Source organism: Nothobranchius furzeri, chromosome 1 (genome assembly GCF_043380555.1).
Source record: "Nothobranchius furzeri strain GRZ-AD chromosome 1, NfurGRZ-RIMD1, whole genome shotgun sequence".
Lineage (NCBI taxonomy): Eukaryota > Metazoa > Chordata > Actinopteri > Cyprinodontiformes > Nothobranchiidae > Nothobranchius > Nothobranchius furzeri.
This window is the reverse complement of record NC_091741.1, coordinates 37,999,327-38,019,710: the sequence shown is the minus strand read 5'-3', so window position 1 is coordinate 38,019,710 and position 20,384 is coordinate 37,999,327. Positions and strand designations below refer to the sequence as shown.

Here is a 20,384-nt window from a genome sequence, read left to right as displayed (position 1 = left end):
CTTGGTTGATCGGAATTTCCGAATCTCTGTTCACATGGACACAAACTGAAATGATCCGATCATGCCGTGCGTACATATGCACCAAGCATTTAATCCGATTAAATAGGTTGAGCATGCGCAGAGTTGCCTTTCCCGAAAGAAAAATTGTAAACAAACGCCACGAAACGAAATGAAAAATGTAAACACAGAAATAACTATTCTTCCTGCTTTCCTGATCCATTTATTCAATTTAATATTTTTATTTAGCTCATAGAAGTTACGTTTCCTTCAGTGAATAACTGCAGATATATGCTTTGCTGCATTTTATTCCTGATTAAAATAAGGGAGGGTTATATCTCTGCCTCTTGATCAGCTGGTCCGCGGGTCTGAAGTGACAGCTGCGGCACAGAGCGGGGGTGGGGGGATTAGACTCATGTTTTATTACTGAGCTCTGTTGTGGCTTATTATTAATAACATGTGACGATCAGCTGAAACTGTTGAGAAAAATCTGTTCAAACAAAATAACAGAAGATGTTCAGAAAGTTTGAAGCCTGTGTTCATCATTAACGAACCGCATCTCAGGTCATCTGCGTTTACGTGCTTTTAACACGGACTTTACTGTCGTCCAGATTATTTAACCGAGGATGTTTTCCTACCCAACATCAGCCTCCAATCAGGTCTGTAAAACCCACATTATCCTGTGTTCTTTACAAGAGCGTCTCCATCACCTGCTGCAGAAGCTGCTGCGTTCAAAGCTGACAGAAACGGGGATCCGTGCGCTGCAACCCCCGCAATAAACCTGCGTATTTCCAGTAAAGATTTGAACATGTTTGTCAAATGATTTGTGCAATAATCAGATTTTTATTTTACTTCCACAAAATGCAAGTTCTGAATTAAATGTTACTGAAACGGGGACGGCTTGTCGTCGGATTTAAAAGCCGACGCTCGTTAATCACGCCGTCATTTTTGAAGTCAGGCAGTCCAAATGACAGCGGAGAGGCCCACTCGCTGTTGCACACATGCGCAGTGGGCTTTGTTTTACCCCAACAATCCGAATGGCTGTGTACATGCACGCCAATCGGAATGATGAACGGAATAAACCACCTCTCTCAATCGGATTGAAATTTCAATCCGATTGGGCCGAATCGGATCAGAATATTCCGATTGACATGTTTACATGCAGAATTTTCGATCTGATTGGGCATTCAATCCGATTAAATATGCGCATGTAAATGTGGCTACTGAAGTAACGTGGCCAGAGATGTTTTACAGGTAAGTTAAAACAACCAAGTTTATGAGTTTTATGGTTAAATTAAACCTGCTGAAAACCAAATGACCTTGGTTACCTGGTGGAGACGGAGTATCTGTCCTCCAGGTGAGCACATTCCACTCCAGCCACCGTGATCCTTTTGATGTCTTCCTTGGTTATTCCCATGTTGGTTCCTTTGATGGTCACAGGAATCCCCCCCCTTAGAGGACCATAGCGGGGGATGATCTGGGAGGAGACAAGTAAATATAAATCTCTTCAGGTGGGAGACAGGAACGGCTTCAGGGTTCAGTTCAGATACACATCATAGTACTCTGAAACTTTCTTATTTTGTTTCAAATGTTCAACAAAAGTACCACCAATAAAAAATAAGACTACTGTTAAAAGTTCAGAAATGATGTTCAGAACATTTAGTAAATGAAATAATCAACTGCTATTTGATTGTCTCATAAACACTCAGGGAGACCGTCCAGATAAATCTAACTGTAATGCAGCCAGAGAGAACGGAAATATAGGAGATAACAGCATGTTAGTCTTTTAGCTAACACACTAATCATATAGGAGATAACAGCACGTTAGCCTTTTAACTAACAGACTAATCAGATGAGATAACAGCACATTAGCCTTTTAGCTAACAGACTAATCATACATGAGATAACAGCACATTAGCCTTTTAGCTAACAGACTAATCATATGAGATAACAGCACGTCAGCCTTTTAGCTAACAGACTAATCATATAGTAGATAACAGCACGTTAGCCTTTTAGCTAACAAACTAATCATATATGAGATAACAGCACGTTAGCCTTTTAGCTAACAGACTAATCATATATGAGATAACAGCACGTTAGCCTTTTAGCTAACAGACTAATCATACATGAGATAACAGCACATTAGCCTTTTAGCTAACAGACTAATCATATAGTAGATAACAGCACGTTAGCCTTTTAGCTAACAGACTAATCATATATGAGATAACACATTAGCCTTTTAGCTAACAGACTAATCATATGAGATAACAGCAAGTTAGCCTTTTAGCTAACAGACTAATTGTATATGAGATAACAGCTAGGGCTGCAACAACGAATCGATAAATTCGCTGAAAATCGATTACTAAAAGCGTTGGCAACGAATTGCGTCATCGATTCGTTGTGTCGCACAACTCTTCCAAAAGCGCCCCCCCTTCCCGCCCGCCGTTGCGCGCAGACCAAAGCAAGTCAGATCAGCGCGAGGGAGAGCCGGCAGATCAGCGCGAGGGAGAGCCGCAGATCAGCGTGAGGGAGAGCCGGTACCGGCAGATCAGAGCGAGGGAGAGCCGGCAGACTTGCGCTGCTGCGAACCGGTTCCGCATTGTTGCGCAGCGATCCAGGCAGCTGCTTCCAGGGCACGGTCCATTCTCAAAGTGGCGCAACCAAAAAACTATAATTAGCACACGATCGTTCATGTCCGCACATGTTCTCTATTTTCTGTCTTATTTGTGCCTGAAGCTCGCTACTGCCGAGCTCATCACCTGTGCTGTGGTGATGTCACCTCACGCAGCATCGAAAACGCGCTCTGCGCTTTTCGGTCAGGAGATCCCTTTGATCTGCTCAAAAGTAACTGATGAGGTGAAAAGGTAAGAATCCAGGCAACAGATTTTCTGGACAATTATGAGGAGATGCAGGAAGATGAGAGACAGACAGGACAGGAAAATAGTTAAATTAAAACAAGAAAACAAAACAAAGTGTTGAAAAGTAAAATGTAGGTAGATTTACCTCCACTACACGTTTTTACCAGTAAAAAACAATAAGTTATACACATGTTATATTTATACATCTGATACAATTCAGATCACCTTCAAAACTCAGTCACACACCCAGGGCCGTTTCAAGACATTTTGGGGGCCAAGGCAAAATGCCCCCCCCCCCCCCCCCCCCCCCCAACTGGGCTCCCCAGAAGCCTCTGTGTAATTCATACCCTCTCCAGTAGTGTTAGTTATACAGTGTTTATAAAAACCCCTCAAACATTACTGACATGTTCTAATATTATAAGATGAAAAACTAAATTATCAGACACGCTGTCTCATCTGCTGCTTTTATAAACTTGCAAAAAGTAACAAAACCATTTGAAAGCTGCTATTTGTGGATTCTCTGAAAGTTTCCATGGAGTGTGGGACAACTTATTTTTTCATTGATCCTATCGTCTAATCTCACAGCTGAAACAAGCATCCTTAATAATCTGTCCACACGAAGCGTACCGATGCTGTAGTAAAACAAAAGGTATAATAATTTATTATTAATAAAACCTTGTTGCAGCACTAAAGCAGAAAATTAGATTTTGCATTAAATATGCAAAATATTTACATATGAATTGTTTTAGAGCCCTTTAATTGGCAGAATCTGATATTAATTTAGTTCTTACAAAAAATGGGTCCCAACATGGTTTGTGTGGCGTTGCCATAGTGTGACGTCATAGGCACAGATCCCCTGTCCTCTTGTTTGGAAATGGAAATATGGTCACCCTATATTAAACAAAATGTGTCCACCCGGGCTTTTGCGCTGCACAGAGACGCTTCGCTGCCTACGACTGAACGTCAGTTGAGAGTCAGTCTCATGCAGACTGACCAATGAAGAGAGGGCCTCAAGTTAAGACCCCCTCCTCATTGGTCAGTCCACACGAGGTGGGTCAAAGGTTACTCTGGGCGGGTTACGTGTTGTCAGGTATTCAAGTATTGAGTATATTTACTGCATATTACAGTAAAATATTCTGTATGTGACCACATTATGGTGATCCTTGGGTCGTGATGATGGAGCCCTTGAATATTGTTGCCCAGTGTACAACAAAGTGTTAATCTGGCCCTGGTTCCGCCGTCACTTTCCCGCAGAAACTGGTTGATCACACCGGGGCCAGACTACTAGCATGTGGTTTTACAACCACAATGTCCTCAGAAGCAAAAATGCTTTTAAAAGGGAGGGAGGAGTCCTAACTGTTGCTGCAGGTGTGTTGTGTGAGAGTGCATTTATATACTGGTTAATATATTTTTGGGTTCAGTTGCTTTCATGTGGCCTAATGTGAGTCTATTTGATATCATTGGAATGATCAGCAGCATTTATTGATGTGACTTTATGGCAGTTGCCCAGGGCATCATCGCAAGGAGGATGGCATTCATTTACTTTTGTTTTATTTGGTATTTTTTCAGTCATTTTTGGAAATAGTGATCAATTTTGATTAATTCACAGCATATGTTTAATTACATTTAAAATAAATGTCAACAGATGAGATCAAACAAAACAGATGAGAATTGCCCTTAAGCTGTTTAACTTGGACCAAGCATTTTAGGTCACAGATAGATGTAGCTTAGGGTCTCTGTCTATGCACCTTATAAGACAATTTAGGTGATGGCATGTTGTTTTTCTGCTATTGAACTGTTTTCTAATAATGTTGTGTTAAATAAAGTGAAGGAAGGAGAGAAATAACGTTTCCCTAGCAGTTTTTAAACATTTCCCCATGTAATCCGATTAATCGATTAATCGTGTCGAGACCACATCCGATTCATCGATTATCCAAATAATCGTTTGTTGCAGCCCTAATAACAGCATGTTAGCCTTTTGGCTAACAGACTAATCATTCATGAGATAACAGCACGTTAGCCTTTTAGCTAACAGACTAATCATTACAGGCTGGAGCTTTCCAGCTTGTATCTTATGTAAGAGGTTAATCTTGTGCTGTGTGTAAGTAAGCCCCAGAAACACAGTATATAAATAAGTAAATCACAACTAACTGGCTGTGTTGTGTTACTTGTTTTAGACACTGAGTAGAAATATTCAGAGAGTTTGAGAAAGAGAAACAGAGGCTCTTAGGCTATGTTCACACTGCAGGCCTTGATGCTGAATTCCGATTTTTTTGAGTAAATCTGATTTTTGTGTGGCTGTTCACACTGTGACTGAAATGCGACATCAAACTATTTTCAGTGTGAACGCTCCGCGGGCCCAAAGCGACCCGCATGCGCAGAAGACAAGAAGTCGAGTGGACGGTCACGAGTTGAGCCGAAACCGGGAGCGGTGGAGTTGTGATGTAATCCTGATCCTGTGGATAAACTGTCAGTGAAAATTTTCACATCTGTTAATTCTTCCGTTCTGGGCTGGAAACTGATTTTAAAACTGCAAACTATTTTACTCCTTGTCCCCGCCATCTCCCTGAATTATTATTCACCAAAAATGTTCCGGAATTAATTCATTCATGAAGAATCCACCTCTCACGGAGAGGTTGAGAAAGAGGAGTTTGGTAAAGAAAAGGTCCGTCACAAATACATCCAAGTTAAAAATGTCTGTCTTTATTTTCTGTGATGAATCGTATTATTTAAATAAGTTAAGATTCATCCCTATGGATCCACCATAATTAAAACGTTATCTCTTGTGTGTGTGTGTGTGTGTGTGTGTGTGTGGGGGGGGGGGGGGGGGGGGGGCACAGCTGCAGACAAAACTTAAAACAAGCAGCTTCTGTAATTCATTGTTGGTTGTTCTGCCTTTTGACTCCAGCCATCTCACACTTGTAACTCACACTCAGACCTGTGTGAAATCATTCTGGTCCTCAGTCGTGCGTGTGATTGCTTCTCATGTATGTCATTTCTCTGTAGCAGCAGCCCAGCCAGAGCACTGCCGCTCCTTGGGTTGTTACATAAAACCAAAACTCCCGTGACAAAGTTATCTGTGGCGGCGTTTACAACAAGAGGAGCATTTCAGATGAGACACGACATATGTCAGAAATGTTGCAGAGTGGAACAGAGATAACTACAGGATGTTCTCAGCCTCACAACGAAGATTAACCATGAAATAATATCGTTATTGCTTTTATTTTGAATGTGTGCTCAAGAGGTTTTAAAAGTTAGAATTTCTTAATGTTTTAATTTCAGTGTTCAGTGTTGAAGCTGACGGTTCATCTGAAACACTTGTGTTTCACAAAGAGCTTTGTTTACTCAGGCTGAATACATTTATACCTGAATTTGTCAGAATAAAACAGCTACCTATCAAAATAAAATAACCAGTCATAATAAAACTGCTACCCATCCATCCATTCATCCATCCATCCATCCACTTATCCAGAGTCGGGTCGCTGGGGCAGTAGCCTAACCCCGGGTTTCCACGGGAGCCGTCAGCAGCACGTTACTGCAGCAGCACGTCTAGCTGCTGCTTGGCCCTTCCCACAAGACGCGACGCAGCAGAGGAGCAGCTGTCACCGACAGGGCACGAAGTCACACGAGTGACTTCGTCAGTAAACACAACAACAAGCAGGAGAAAACTACAACATGGCTCCAAAATGTTTGTGTTTTATGTTCTGTCCGTTTTATAATCGCCAATACGGACCTGAAAAACAAAGGAGACCGCTAGCTAGGTGATAACTTCTCACGGGGCCGCACAGTTGGTAACCTTTTTTAAAGTAAAGCGACCGGAAGGCAGTACGTTCTTTATTCTGAAAATCTCGGGAGCTTCTCTCCATTTCCGCGTCCGATTTCCTGTCTTTCCTTCCCCAAAAATGTCGAACTTGACCCGTTTCAGAGGCGTCGCGCGTAGGAAATAGAACCGGCGCGTAAAGGCCGCGACATGCTGCTCCTGAGACGCGGCCGACTCGCGCTGCTGACGGCTCCTGTGGAAAAGGTTCTGTTGACCACAGCCGTTCCTATCAGCAGCTATGACGTGCTGCTGCAGTAACGTGCTGCTGACGGCTGCTGTGGAAAGCCGGGGTAAGACGAGGGGCCCAGACTTCCCTCTCCCCAGCCACTTGGGCCAGCTCCTCCGGGGAATCCCAAGGTGTTCCCTGTCCAGGTGAGAGACAGAGTCTCTCCACCGTGTCCTGGGTCTACCTTTAGGTCTCCTCCCGGTTGGATGTGCCCGGAAAACCTCACCAGGGAGGCGTCCAGGAGGCATTCTGACCAGATGCCCGAGCCACCTCAATTTGCTCCTCTCGATGTGGAGGAGCAGCGGGTCTACTCCGATCCCCTCCCGAATGACAGAGCTTCTCACCCTATCTTTAAGGGAGAGCCCAGCCACTCTTCGGAGAAAACTCATTTCAGCCGCTTGTATCCGCGATCTCGTTCTTTCGGTCACTACCCAAAGCTCATGATCATAGGTGAGGGTAGGAACGTAGATTGACCGGTAAATCAAGAGCTTCGCCTTCTGACTCAGCTCTCTCTTCACCACGACATACCGGTACAACGCCCGCATCACTGCAGACGCAGTACCAATCCGCCTATCGATCTCACGCTCCAGTTTTCCCTCACTCGTGAACAAGACCCTGAGATACTTAAACTCCTCCACTTGGGGCAGGACCTCATCCCTGACCCGGAGAAGGCATTCTACCCTTTTCCGAATCAAGACCACGGTCTCAGATTTAGAGGAGCTGATTCTCATCCCAGCTGCTTCACACTCGGCTGCGAACCGCTCCAGCGAAAGCTGAAGATCACGTTCTGATGAAGCCAACAGGACCACATCATCTGCAAAAAGCAGAGACTCGATCCTCAGGCCACCAAAACGGATGCCCTCCACACCTTGGCTGTGCCTAGAAATCCTGTCCATAAAGGTAATGAACAGAATCGGTGACAAAGGGCAGCCTTGGCAGAGTCCAACTCTCACTGGGAACGAGCCCGACTTACTGCCGGCAATGCGGACCAAGCTCTGACACCGGTCATTCAGGAACCTAACAGCCCGTATCAGAGGGCCTGGTACCCCATACTCCCAGAGTACCCCCCACAGGGCCCCCCGAGGGACACAGTCAAACACCTTCTCCATATCCACAAAACACATGTAGACTGGTTGGGCAAATTCCCACGCACCCTCCAGGATCCCCCTAAGGGTACAGAGCTGGTCCAGTGTTCCAGGACAAAAGCCACATTGCTCCTCCTGAATCTGAAGTTCAACAATCCGACGGACCCTCCTCTCCAGTGGTTAGCACTGTTGCCTCGCAGCACGAAGGTTGCAGGTTCGAAACTCAGCTGCGGCCTTTCTGCGTGGAGTTGCGTGTTCTCCCCATGCATGCGTGGGTTTCCTCCGGGTACTCCGGTTTCCCCCACAGATCACAACATGCCCTACAGGTTATAAATTGTAAGTCGCTTTGGATAAAAGCGTCTGCTAAATGAATAAACATAAACCTCAGCACCAGAGATTTGAGAGACCAACCCAAAGTCCCCAGACTCTGCTTCCTCACTGGAAGGGTGGGATTGAGAAGGCCTTCGAAGTACTCCACAATGTCCTGAGTAGAGGTCAGCAGCACACCGTCCCCACTATAGATAGTGTTGGTAGCACATTGCTTTCCCCCCCGAGGCGCCGGATGGTGGACCAGAATCTCCTCTAAGCCGTACGGAAATCTTGCTCCATGGTCTCACCCAACTCCGCCCTTGCCTGGGTTTTTGCCTCGGTGACCACCCGAGCCGTGTTCTGCTTGGACTGCCGGCACCCGTCAGCTGCCTCTGGAATCCCACAGGCAAAAATACCTGATAGGACTCTTTCTTCAGCTTGACATCATCCCTAACCGCCGGTGTCCACCAGCGGGTTCAGGGGTTGCCACCACAACAGGCACCGACGATCCTGCGACCACAGCTCCGGTCGGCCGCCTCAACAATGGAGGCACGGAACAGGGTCCATTCAGACTCAATGCTACCTATCAAAATAAAATAACCAGTGATAATAAAACTGCTACCTATCAAAATAAAATAACTAGTCATAATAAGAAACTACCAATCAAAATAAAATAACCAGTCACAATAAAACAGCTACCTATCAAAATAAAATAACCAAAGATAATAAAACTGCTACCTATCAAAATAAAATAACTAGTCATAATAAGAAACTACCAAACAAAATAAAATAACCAGTCACAATAAAACAGCTACCTATCAAAATAAAATAACCAGTCATAATAAAATTGCAACCTATCAAAATAAAATAACCAGTGATAATAAAATGGCTACCTATCAAAATAAAATAACCAGTCACAATAAAACTGATTCCTATCAAAATAAAATAACAAATCATAATAAAACGGCTACCTATCAAAATAAAATAGCCAGTGATAATAAAACAGCAACCTATCAAAATAAAATAACCTGTCACAATAAAACAGCTACCTATCAAAATAAAATAACCTGTCACAATAAAACAGCCTATAGTTTAAATTGTGAAAATGTTTTAGCTAGTAAGGAGTTAAGAGACTAGTAACTCTTTTGCGTTTGTACTGTGTTTTTGTCCATAATCCATTTTTTTGTTCTTTTCTTACAGTTTAATAAACTGTTTACCTTACATGTTTCAGCTAGTAGTGCTACTAGCTGAAACAGGTAAGGTACACAAATAACTTACTTAACAGTGTAAGAAAATAAATAAATGGAGTTAAGCTTAGTCTTTAAATGTTTTTTTTCTAAGCTTTATCATCTTTTTAACTCATTAACCTTTGTGCTTTTTAGCTTGAATTCTCCTTTTTAAAAGTTTTATAGAAGTTTTCTTCATTTGTAGAAAAGTTTCAGGTTTAGGCTTCAGATCTAAACAAACAAGTGAACTAATACGATGACTTGGGCAACAAAGGGTTCAGATGGTAGAAATTCTCCCTGATTCTCTAAATCCAGACTGCCGTCTGCTACAGGTAGATACTACCTCAAGCGGGAAGAGGGTGACCTTTAACCCCAGCGGGCTCAGAAACACATTAGGACTTGGGTTTAAGACTCACTTCGGTGATCTGTGGGTCGGGGCACAGGGCCGGCTCCTCCTGGCCCTTGCAGAGCTCTCTGTAAACACACTTTCCAGACGACGAGCACCAAACACAGTCATACTTGGCGTCGGCATGCTTGCAGAGACTGCAGTCCTCTCTTCCCGTCATGCAGTCATAAAGCACGACTGCAGGAGAGAAGAAGTCAGAGCTAATTATCATAATGCAGCTGGAGCTGAATTGGAAATGAGAAAGAAGGCGAAGCAGCGTGATGTCGCCGCTCTTCTCCCTTTGATTGCCACCGTGTGCGTGTTTGTGAGAGTGACACCAACCTGTCAGAGTGCTGTCAATCTTCCTCTGAGTCTCTCGCTCTTTGATGTGGAAGGACACGTTCACCTCCTGCTGCTGGTTGTATTCAAACTGAGCACAAACAAACAGTCAAGTTTTCACCACTTCACAGGGTGTCTCAGAAACGTCATCAGGCCTGGATGCTGCTGAGCGTTCCCGCGGCCTGACAGTCTCAGTTCAGTGTTTGGTTACGACTCTGGCGTGCTGCAGCATCGTCTCGGCTCCCATTTCCACCCAGAGGAATCTTAAAATCTCAGAGGTCTCGTTCCTCAGAGGGCCATTCTTAATGTTCTTTTAACCTCTTTGTTTACAATCCAGTGGTTTTATCTAGTGATACAATATCTGAGGCAGCTGGAAAGAGAACCTTAATGTTAAGATAAAATAAGAAAAATACATCTAAAATCCTCAAACTCCAAATATTCATAGTTTTACAACATTTTTTTTTACCTGTAATGATGTTATTAAATAAAAAAAATAAACCAAAAGGGTTCAGATGAAGGCAACTGGACTGTTGGTTTCTTAAAGACGTTTCGCTTCTCATCCGAGGAGCTTTGTTAATTCTAACTGGAATACGGGAGAGTCAGGCTTATAAACTGTAGCTGCCTGCTGTTTAACGATATAAACGTATAATCTTGAGTTAGAATATTAGGTCGACCCAAACACAAAACAATCGGGTCATGAATCTGTTTGAGGAGAAAAAAGAAGCTCAGCGCTGCAGCGACGCGGACCACCGGAGGTCTCCATCGCATGAGCTGTGATGGATTCAAAACCGAAGATCAGAAACAACAAAAGTAACAAAGGTGAAAAGAGTCGGGATCATTTAACTCGACAGGGGGCGCCACCAGACAACTCTGACCTCTGCTCACCAGAGCATAAATAGAACAATAGCTGACAGGATAAACAACACATAAATATAAAAATTACAATCATGTTAATCCTGCTAACCCCTGATGACGCTCTAATTATCCAATCATCAGCAATCAAACGCTGCCTGATTTCTACGAGCTTCCAAACGCCAGCGGCTCCGAGGGTGACTTCCAGGCACAGATCCTCGTTCATGTTCAAATTAAATAATCAGGATGTTTCCAAAGTAGGCTAAGTGACTTCTATTTGTGTATGTTTCCCCAACACACTGATTACTTCCTGTTTTTATCACGTCTCAAAGACGAGACGAAGAGAATTCCAAAGCTTCATGAACAGGAAAACGCCAATAAAAGCTTAAAGGATCAGCGTCTCTATCAGAGACTTTATCCTGCGGCTCTTCATTTAGTTTAGAAACGTAGAAAAAATACAAAAGCTGCAACACAGAGACCACAACGTTTGGGATGGCTTTGTCAGACTCCCAACGTCCTCGTGTCGCCCTGCGGTCCCAGACGCCGCAGTCTCTCATTTACATACGTTTTAGCGTAATTAGCATAGTTCGTTTTAGTTCCAGTTACATCTTATTTTTACTTAAGCTGTTGCTGTGTTGCAGCTTTGGTATTGCACTGAACTTGTGCCAGATCCAGCCGGCTGGATTTTAAAACTTACCCTGAAACCTGGGAATTTGAACTTGGAGGCCTCCTCCTTCACCACTTCCAGCTCTACTCTCTCCATCCGCTCCGTCCCGATGGAAAATGTTGAGTCCTGGAGACAAACTCAGAGTTACAGACTGACTGGGCCTAAAAGAGACAGCTGCTGTTGTTCAGATCCAAGTTTACTTTGTAGATGTCCAGGTTCTTTCCCTGGAAGCTGATGGGAATTTGATGGCCAACAGGGATCAGAGGTGGGTTTGGTGACTCAAACTGAGGACAACTCTCCGGCTTCATCAGAAGAAAAAGCAGAATTATTCAGTGACGAAATGAGAGCATCGTCTAATAAAATGGTCAGAAACAGGAAAACATGAAGAGCTTCAGTTACTCAGAATAAATTAATCTAATCCTGAACGTGGGCTGCCAAAAACCAAACCTATCAAAATAAAAGTTGTGTTGAAAGTGTCAACAGAAGAACTTTTCACTTGGGTACCTGCTGAGGTTTGATGACGTGATCTCCGCTCACAGCGTCGCTTTCATCGCTACAGCTGTGATCCTGAGCGTTCCACTGACAGCCCCACTGGCTGGTCACACATGAAATACACCTGGAGACACAACAACAGGTGAGTGGAACACACATGCCGTTTCACATCAGAACTGTGTCTGATCTTCAGCTCACGGTGTGTTTTGGTTCTTCATGACTGTGGCAGCGCAGTTGTAGAACCGATATTCTCCTGACGTCACTTCGATCGTTTCGTTTACCAGAACCCGAACTGGGACGGACACGTAATCTGCACACAGAAAGGGGTTCTTCAGAGGAGAATCAACATCCTCTGGGACTTTAACGAAGTTTAAAGAGCAAGTAACCCCCAAATCAACTTTATTTTTCTGATAAACTATATAAATGCGTGTCTAATCGTGCTGCAGACACACGTGTAGTCAATAGTTTTGCACTTTAGTGCATTTTAGTTAAAATTTTAATTTTCTGCCTAAAACTGTCAGTGTTGTGCCGTTGTCAGGTAAAAACTCTGCACTGCATTTGAATTTAAATCTGCCATCGCTATTGGCTAAGAGGTACCCTAGAACGTTAGCTGGTACCATATGATGTCACAATGTCGTTGTGAGCCTGTGTGTGGTGTGTGTGTGTGTGTGTGTGTGTATTTGTTAGCGGCTCCGCCCTCTCGGTCTACCAGGCAACAGCATTTGTTGCATTTTTCAAACAGGAAGTTATACTCTGGTAGGGGGTGACTTGCTCTTTAAAAGCACCTCTAACTCTGTTGCATTACTTCCTCAGTTCAGTCTCACGGGCCTCTAGACAAAACAATAAGAAGGTTTACTTTCTCCCAAAATTAAACTGGATTTAATACAAGGCTAGCATAAACAGATAAAATCTGCTAACTTATCCCAAACTGGATGCTTTCCAACTAGGCTTAAAAACCCAACTCATAAATCTACTCAGTCTTTATTTCTACAACATAACTTCTTAGTAAATAATCTCATGTAGCTAATGCTAAAAGCTAACGGTAAAAGACTGAATAAAACAAGACTAGTTTTAGTTTAATAATGAAACAATAAAACTTTGTATTTCTAATTGATTTCAGCTGAGAATGGTGTCGCCTGTAAGACAAAACTCAGGGTTGTAACAGAAAACACACCTTGCTGCGCAGGTGTGCGTGGGATCTGCTCAGGGCTGGGCAGCGAGCAGACCACTTTCACTGGATCGTTGTTGAGCGTCACAGCTTCGGTTTCAAAGGAGCTGAAAACACACTGGAGCTTATCGTCGCGCCTCAGCCGGGGCAGGGAGGGGATGGTGATCTCAACCTGGGGGGCGGGGCATAAAGAGGGAGATTAGAGACGTTCAAAGAGAGAAAAACGGTGCCGTCTGTCGAAAACACCTAATAAGTGTAACTTTTAAAGTGTCGGTGATGAAACAAAAATATTCAGTGTGATCAATTGTTCAGAGGCACACAAACACATGAGCCAAAATGAAGGTTTTACATCAAAATAAGAGTCCATCAGAGAGTCTTCTCCGCTCCACAAGCATGTGTGAAGATGAATGTGTGTCAGTAATAATTACTATTCATCTGTGCTGCTCAAACAGGAGCTCCTCATTACTCTCTGCTGACCTTAACCGTTTTAATTTTGCTGCTGAAGTTTACATTTCTAACTTTGTGATCTCTGTTAACCGCTGGACCCGAGGAGCTGCAGAACAAAGACACCTGAGAGCTTCACGTCTCTCCAAGTCCCTAAGTTGGATGAAGGAAACCTTTATCTCTCTCCAAAAGACCAAATCTAGTCGTCTTATCAGATTAAAAGCGGGAGGCGATTGTTCCGCAACTTCTCATTAACATGCAACAGATTCTTCTACTGGAGAGGAAGCAGAAAAAATAATTATAGAAGATAATTGGGAAGCAATTCAAACGCTTCAGCTAAAGAAGTGTTGATTGGACACAAAAGTTTAAAGTCAGAAGCAGACCTGATTCACATCAGCCTCAGACCTTTTTCATGAACAAAAACAGCTCCTCTAAACGACAAACTCATTAAGATTTGTAAGTTTTGGGGGAACCTGTGCGTTAGTGTCCCTCCTCCCTTTGACTTTACAAATAAATGTCACATTTTCTTAATTTTAATAATTGAAAGAGGTTAAACCTTTTCTAATAAACATTGAAGAAGACAAATAAGATTAATATAAACTCATATGAAAGGTTGGGTTTATGAATCAACTGAACTTGGGCTAACATTTACTTATTTGTTTAAAATCTTTAAAAACAAAGTGACCAGATTGTTTCATTAAATCCAGCATTTCATTCAATTCAGTTTATATCTACCTACCTACCTATCTATATCTATAAATATATATACAGTCAGGTCCATAAATATTGGGACATCGACATAATGCTAACATTTTTGGCTCTATACATCACCACAATGATATCAAATGAAACAAACAAGATGTGCTTTAACTGCAGACTGTCAGCTTTTATTTGAGGGTATTTACATCCAAACCAAGTGAACGGTGTAGGAATTACAACAGTTTGCACATGTGCCTCCCACTTGTTAAAAGGACTTATCAGACTTTTGAATTTTTATGCTCGCGATTGCCCCCTCAGGCCAAAAGCGGAACGGCAGCTTCAATAGTAGGCTCGTGCACAAGGCGCGCATGCTGTACGTGCACACTCCTTAACGAAAATAACCGCTGAGACAGTCCTGTGTGTGTGTGTGTGTGTGTGTGTGTGTGTGTGTGTGTGTGTGTGTGTGTGTGTGTCCAGGAGGACAGAGGACAGGAGAACGTGCAGCTAATGAATTACATAATGTGGTTCTGTACCTTTCTCTTCAGCACAGCCGACAAAGGTTTATGATGGGTCAGTCCTCCTGCATGCTCAGATCATTCCCTTCCCTTGCTTGAAAAATTGTTCCAAAATGAAAGTTGAACCCACATCTTTTTCATCTGTGAATTCAATGCCGTTCAGCGAGTCTCAAATAAAAATGTGGGAATCTTACTGTAAAAAAAATATACCATTAATGTAAAAAAAGAAACTAAATAAACTATGTTCACATCCAGAATCGAACCCAGGTCTTCTGCACGGGAGTCAGACATCTTATGTGAGCTACACACCAGTAACATTCAATGTATCTGTAATATTTATATCCTTGATGACAGCTGAAACAACGTCAAACCAAAGAATGGTTCAAAGCAAAAATGGCTATTTTGTTGCTAATTTGCAGGAAATATCTAGAAGAAAGTAGCTAAGGGTCCTCAGAAATGTAGCTAGCTTTGTCACTAGGCGTTAGAAACAGCGACAAAGACGCTGAGTTGGCACTGCCTCTCTCTCTGCTGCTAAAGCTACGGATAGCAAATGCTACGGGCGATGCCTGAGCGTGAACGCGCATGAAGCAGCCTGCTCGACCCGAGCATCTCTCTTTTTCTGTGATTTTACAGAAAAACAGGCAATCACAGTAAAAATGCCAGGACTCATTCTACAGGACCAGGGCATTGCAGGAGAATGTATGAAGAAGACATTTATTATTTCTACACATGTTTTGGCTGTCAAACTTCCATTATGCTCCTTTAAGGGACCAAAAGTAATGGGACAGAATAAGAACCATAAATCACACTTATACATTTCAATACTTGGTTGCAAATCCTTTGCAGTCAGTTACAGCCTGAAGTCTGGAACTCATAGACATCATCAGATGTTGGGTTTCATCCCTGGTGATGCTCTGCCAGGCCTCTACAGAGACAGTCTTCAGTTCCTGGGGTATTTTCCCTCAATCTGATTCAGGTCAGGTGACTGACTTGGCCATTGCAAAACAGTGATAATAAAACAGCTACACCTCTCTCTCTCTCTCTCTCTCTCTCTCTCACGCTCTCTCTCTCTCTCTCTCTCTCTATACACACACACATATATATATATATATATATATATATGTATATATAGCGGAATTGCTGCTCCTTGCAGAAGACCACATACGAAGGACGAGGTTAAGAATGGGGGAAGTACTGCCGCCTACAGGTCTGGCATGTCCGGGTACGTGTGGACAGAGTTTTTTTTTTAAACGAGGTGGTGTGGATGCAAGTTTTTGGAGGAGCGGATATTCGTTTTTAAAAAAAACCCGGCTACGTGTGGACTAGGCCTAAAGGACTTGAATCAGATTACCAGATGTGATTTTGTTCATCGGTGTTTACGCAGCTACACCACGTGACTTCCTGTCTGAGACGTGGAAACAGACAGATTAAATATCCGATAAGTAACAAATCCCATAATTTTAACTTTAGTTCATTTTTAGGCGTTTTAACAGCTGATTCAGCAGTTCTTCCTGACATTTTATTTACATTAAACACCTGTTTGAACAAAGAATTTATTGTAAAGGAAAAAATACGAATGTGTTCCTGAGAACAACACTTTCATATTCTAAACTCAAAAACAGCGTTTTTCCTGCTGCACTGCTGTCTGTTATGCTACATTTGATTTGATGATGTAATCTGTGATGTCATGGGAACTGCTCCATGTAAATAGCAGCCAGTGAAGAGTGAAACGATGGAGACGCATAACAACATCAAGAGATCTTTGCTCAGTAAGCCGTTAGCTAAATCCGAAGGATGCAAACTTTATTTCTCTGAACAGAGGCTGGTTGTAGGATTGGAGTTCGGATTTAATGTTTACACAGCAACATGCTTATTTACCGTATTTTCCAGACTCTAAGCCGCTACTTTTTCCCACGCTTTGAACCATGCGGCTTATAATGAGGTGCAGCTTTACTGAAGATTTTCCTTCACCTGCAGGGGGCGCTTTAGCAGAAAGTGAAACAGGTGGAAGTCAAAAGTGGAAATGGAAGAAAGTGCTCATTTTAATTTAGCACATGCAAGCAGCCGGCACGACGAAGAATTTTTTTCTAATCCATACCCCCTCATCGTGGTAACTACACGTATGAGTTCATATGTTGCAGCATTTAAGTTGAAGGCCATCGATCTGGCAGTAAAGGAGGGAAACAGTGCTGCCGCACGTAAGCTTGGCATGAATGAATCCATGGTTCGGCGCTGGAGACGGCAGCGGGAAGAACTCATTCAAGCTAGCTTCACCCGGGATGATGACAGCAACACGGACAGCGACGCTGACATCGCCACAGAAAAGGTATGTGACGAAGCTCTTCTGAGGCTGTTCAACTCCGACACTGAAGAAGAGGATTTTAACTCATTCACTGCCAGCGTTTCTCACCGTTTTTACTGTTTTTTTAAGAGTCACAGAACGTTGCGCGCTAGCATGATGTCGATGCCAAAACAACCTAAACAAAGAGGAGACTCACCTCTTACATCAGGAAGAAGCAGTGTGTTTCGAGCGTTATCCGTTCTTTCATAATCCGTTGTCGAATTGTGATCGGTAGATGCTTCTCCTGTTTGCGCCTCACTTTTTTTAAAGGAACGGCCCAAAACGATCTCCAAACACATGGATGGTCTGCTTCCTGATCATGTGATCTGTGACGTATGCGGATGAAGATCGGCTTCAGGGCTGAGATGTTTGTTCTCTCAGCGCGGGGGCTCGTTCCAATGCTCAAACAGTAAAAAAATGCAAATGACGACTTTAGTCGTCATTGGCAGTGAATGAGTTAATGGCTTTAGTGCGCAAGAGGGAGATGAGAGCGAATGACTTCTTCTGGTAGGCAAGCGTGTTTTATTTACTAACCAGGCATGTTTTGAGTGCAGTTTTTATTTTCTAATCATCCAGGGCTTATTAATGCTGTGTCAGCGCTGTTCTTTTCTTCTAAACATGCAAATTACCGGTAATAACGTGTCAGTGCTGTTTTTATGTTATAACCATCCAGAAATATGAATGCTATCAGTGCTGTTCTCTTTTCTAAACTTGCAGGTACGTTCACCCGTGTTTAAAATTCGTTTTGTTGAATTAAAACAACAACAAAAATCCTCCGTGTAGCATCTTTCTGTCTAATTATCTTATGTTATGGCCGTACATGCGCTGTGCGCCGGAGACCTGCATGTGGCTGCTGCGCCGCGGCTTGTATTTGAGTGCGGCGTGTGTGTGTAGAAAACCTTTTTTTGTTGGTGCGGCTTATATTGAGGTGCGCTCTATAGTCCGGAAATTACGGTAATAACATTTGTTAGGTTGCTTAAAGCTAATCAAGATTTTTGCAGGAATCGGTTTAATAATCCAAACTGATCTTTAAATCCTGGAATGATTCACAAAGCTGCTGCTGATTCCTGACTGTGGCAGAAAACTTCCTGACAAGCAGAGTCTCACCTAAACGATGTTCCTGCTGTAACGTGATGGAGGAGCTATTCCACCGAAGGTTATTTACCCTCTCTCCTCAGATGTCTCTGACGCAGAACTAATCTGCATGAGACTGACTCAAGGTCATGCATTTGCTTCTAAAACTTTTCCTTTCCAGCCCAAGAGAAGAATGAAGACAAAGGACTCTTTCCTTTTAATAAATCAAAGAACTCTATTTTTAATAAAGCTAATCAAACAAAGTGTTAGTCAATAATATAATGTTGACCAATCTGTGAAATAATGTTATGATTAATATGTTTTAATAAGTAATATGACTTCAGTCTAGCTGCACTAGACATCCTGATCACACGTAATGTAAACGCATGACACATTGCTCTTTCTCATCCAATCAGAACCTTCCTTCCAGAAAACGTGGCAAAGTCTCTGTGGTGTTTATAAATCTGCCAACTTTGATTCATCCATAAATCAAAACATCCAGATTAATAAAACCAGTCACACGCCATCTTAGTTCAGTTCTCTACAGTTCACCTCATTCTAAGAGAAGTATCGGGCCGGCCACCCGGACTTCCTTTTTAAGCAAAGAACCAACAAGCTGGATAAAATCTGTTGCATTTTACCAACCAAGCAACGGTTCCTTTCAGAATAAAAGCTGAACTCACTGACCCTCCGGGTCCATCTGACGCTGTCAACCAACTGTCGCTTTTTACCTGGAGACAATCCAAAGACTAGTCTGTCGTACTGAAGACGCTGTTTCATCGGCTCCAGTACCGAAGGGGGGTCTGACGACCTGGCAGTCTGGATCTGTACGGAGGTCTCATCTGAAGGGTATGTGTGGAGCGACAACATGGCATCTCGTGTTTATGAAACTCCGATCATAGCTTAAGAGCAAAACATCACTAAATCATTCAGACTTGCTTCTGAATGATGATGAAGCGCCTCGTGATTTTTATCTTGAGAGGCGCTATAGAAATGATATTTTCTTTTTTCTTTTCTTCTCCGGATACGAGAGTTCTGATGACAACATCACTCACACATACACCGTTCATCTCACGTCTCATTCACACCAAGATCCATCCATTCACTTAGAGTTTAGAGTTAGCCTTGTTTAAAATTGTTTAGAAATAAATCTTCTTAAACGTTTTAAAGGTGACTTTCTCTTCTCTTGTCTCTCAGTTAATATGAAGTGTTACATAATCCCTGCAATAAAAAGTTCCAATCTTCTGGTTAAAAGTACCCAAAGATCCATAAGATTGATTTCATATTTACTATGGATTTATGTCTTATGGCTCATTAAATAAATGTAAATTAACCCTTTACACTGCCTTCAATTGGTGATGGTTCCTGTGCTCAGAACCGGAACCACGGAAGTTAAAACGCAGCTGAGACGGACTCGGGTTAGTCGAGTTTAGCGCTGCTCAGAGGGATTCCAGTCCTCAGTCACACATTCATGCTCCTGCACATCCTGAGTCACAGCTCTCGCCCACCTGCTGTGTCTTCCTGCAGCTGAGGTTTGCCGGCCTGAAGGCTTCGATCTGAACGCACGCCTGATTGGGCGACCACAGCCAGGTGTTATTCTCCTCCGACCTGCTACAGTCCTGCTTCCTGGTACACCTGTGATCCAAACAGATGGTCGGAGTTAATGAGTTTGGTTAAACAGGGCAATAAGATGATTATGTTTGGAAATCTGGAATAGACAAAAAAACATGGAGGCAAAAACTTTTGTTTATGTGGAAATGACTCACCTTCCCTCCAGGACGCACCAGCCACAGTACGGATCCTTCATGGAGACGCAGGATTGGCAGTCTGTCTTCAGGTGGCAGGTTTGGACTGGAACCTTCGTGATCTAAGAGCATATAAAAGGCT

The 20,384-nt window shown here is 42.9% G+C and overlaps 1 protein-coding gene across 9 annotated transcripts in view; it reads right to left on the bottom strand.

Moving 5' to 3' along the window:
* The window catches only part of LOC107387024 (plexin-B2), a 246,448-nt gene that overhangs the window by 34,828 nt on the left and 191,236 nt on the right, over nt 1-20,384 (bottom strand). For all 9 annotated transcript variants that reach the window (XM_070545758.1, XM_070545793.1, XM_070545680.1 and 6 more), the window contains 10 exons: nt 20,264-20,364; nt 20,006-20,132; nt 13,431-13,596; nt 12,455-12,566; nt 12,269-12,380; nt 11,965-12,066; nt 11,795-11,890; nt 10,249-10,336; nt 9,938-10,104; nt 1,326-1,474 (listed from right to left, as the gene is read on the bottom strand). In XM_070545758.1, coding sequence (XP_070401859.1) covers nt 1,326-1,474; nt 9,938-10,104; nt 10,249-10,336; nt 11,795-11,890; nt 11,965-12,066; nt 12,269-12,380; nt 12,455-12,566; nt 13,431-13,596; nt 20,006-20,132; nt 20,264-20,364 — 1,220 coding nt within the window. The remainder of the gene's footprint in view (nt 1-1,325; nt 1,475-9,937; nt 10,105-10,248; nt 10,337-11,794; nt 11,891-11,964; nt 12,067-12,268; nt 12,381-12,454; nt 12,567-13,430; nt 13,597-20,005; nt 20,133-20,263; nt 20,365-20,384) is intronic.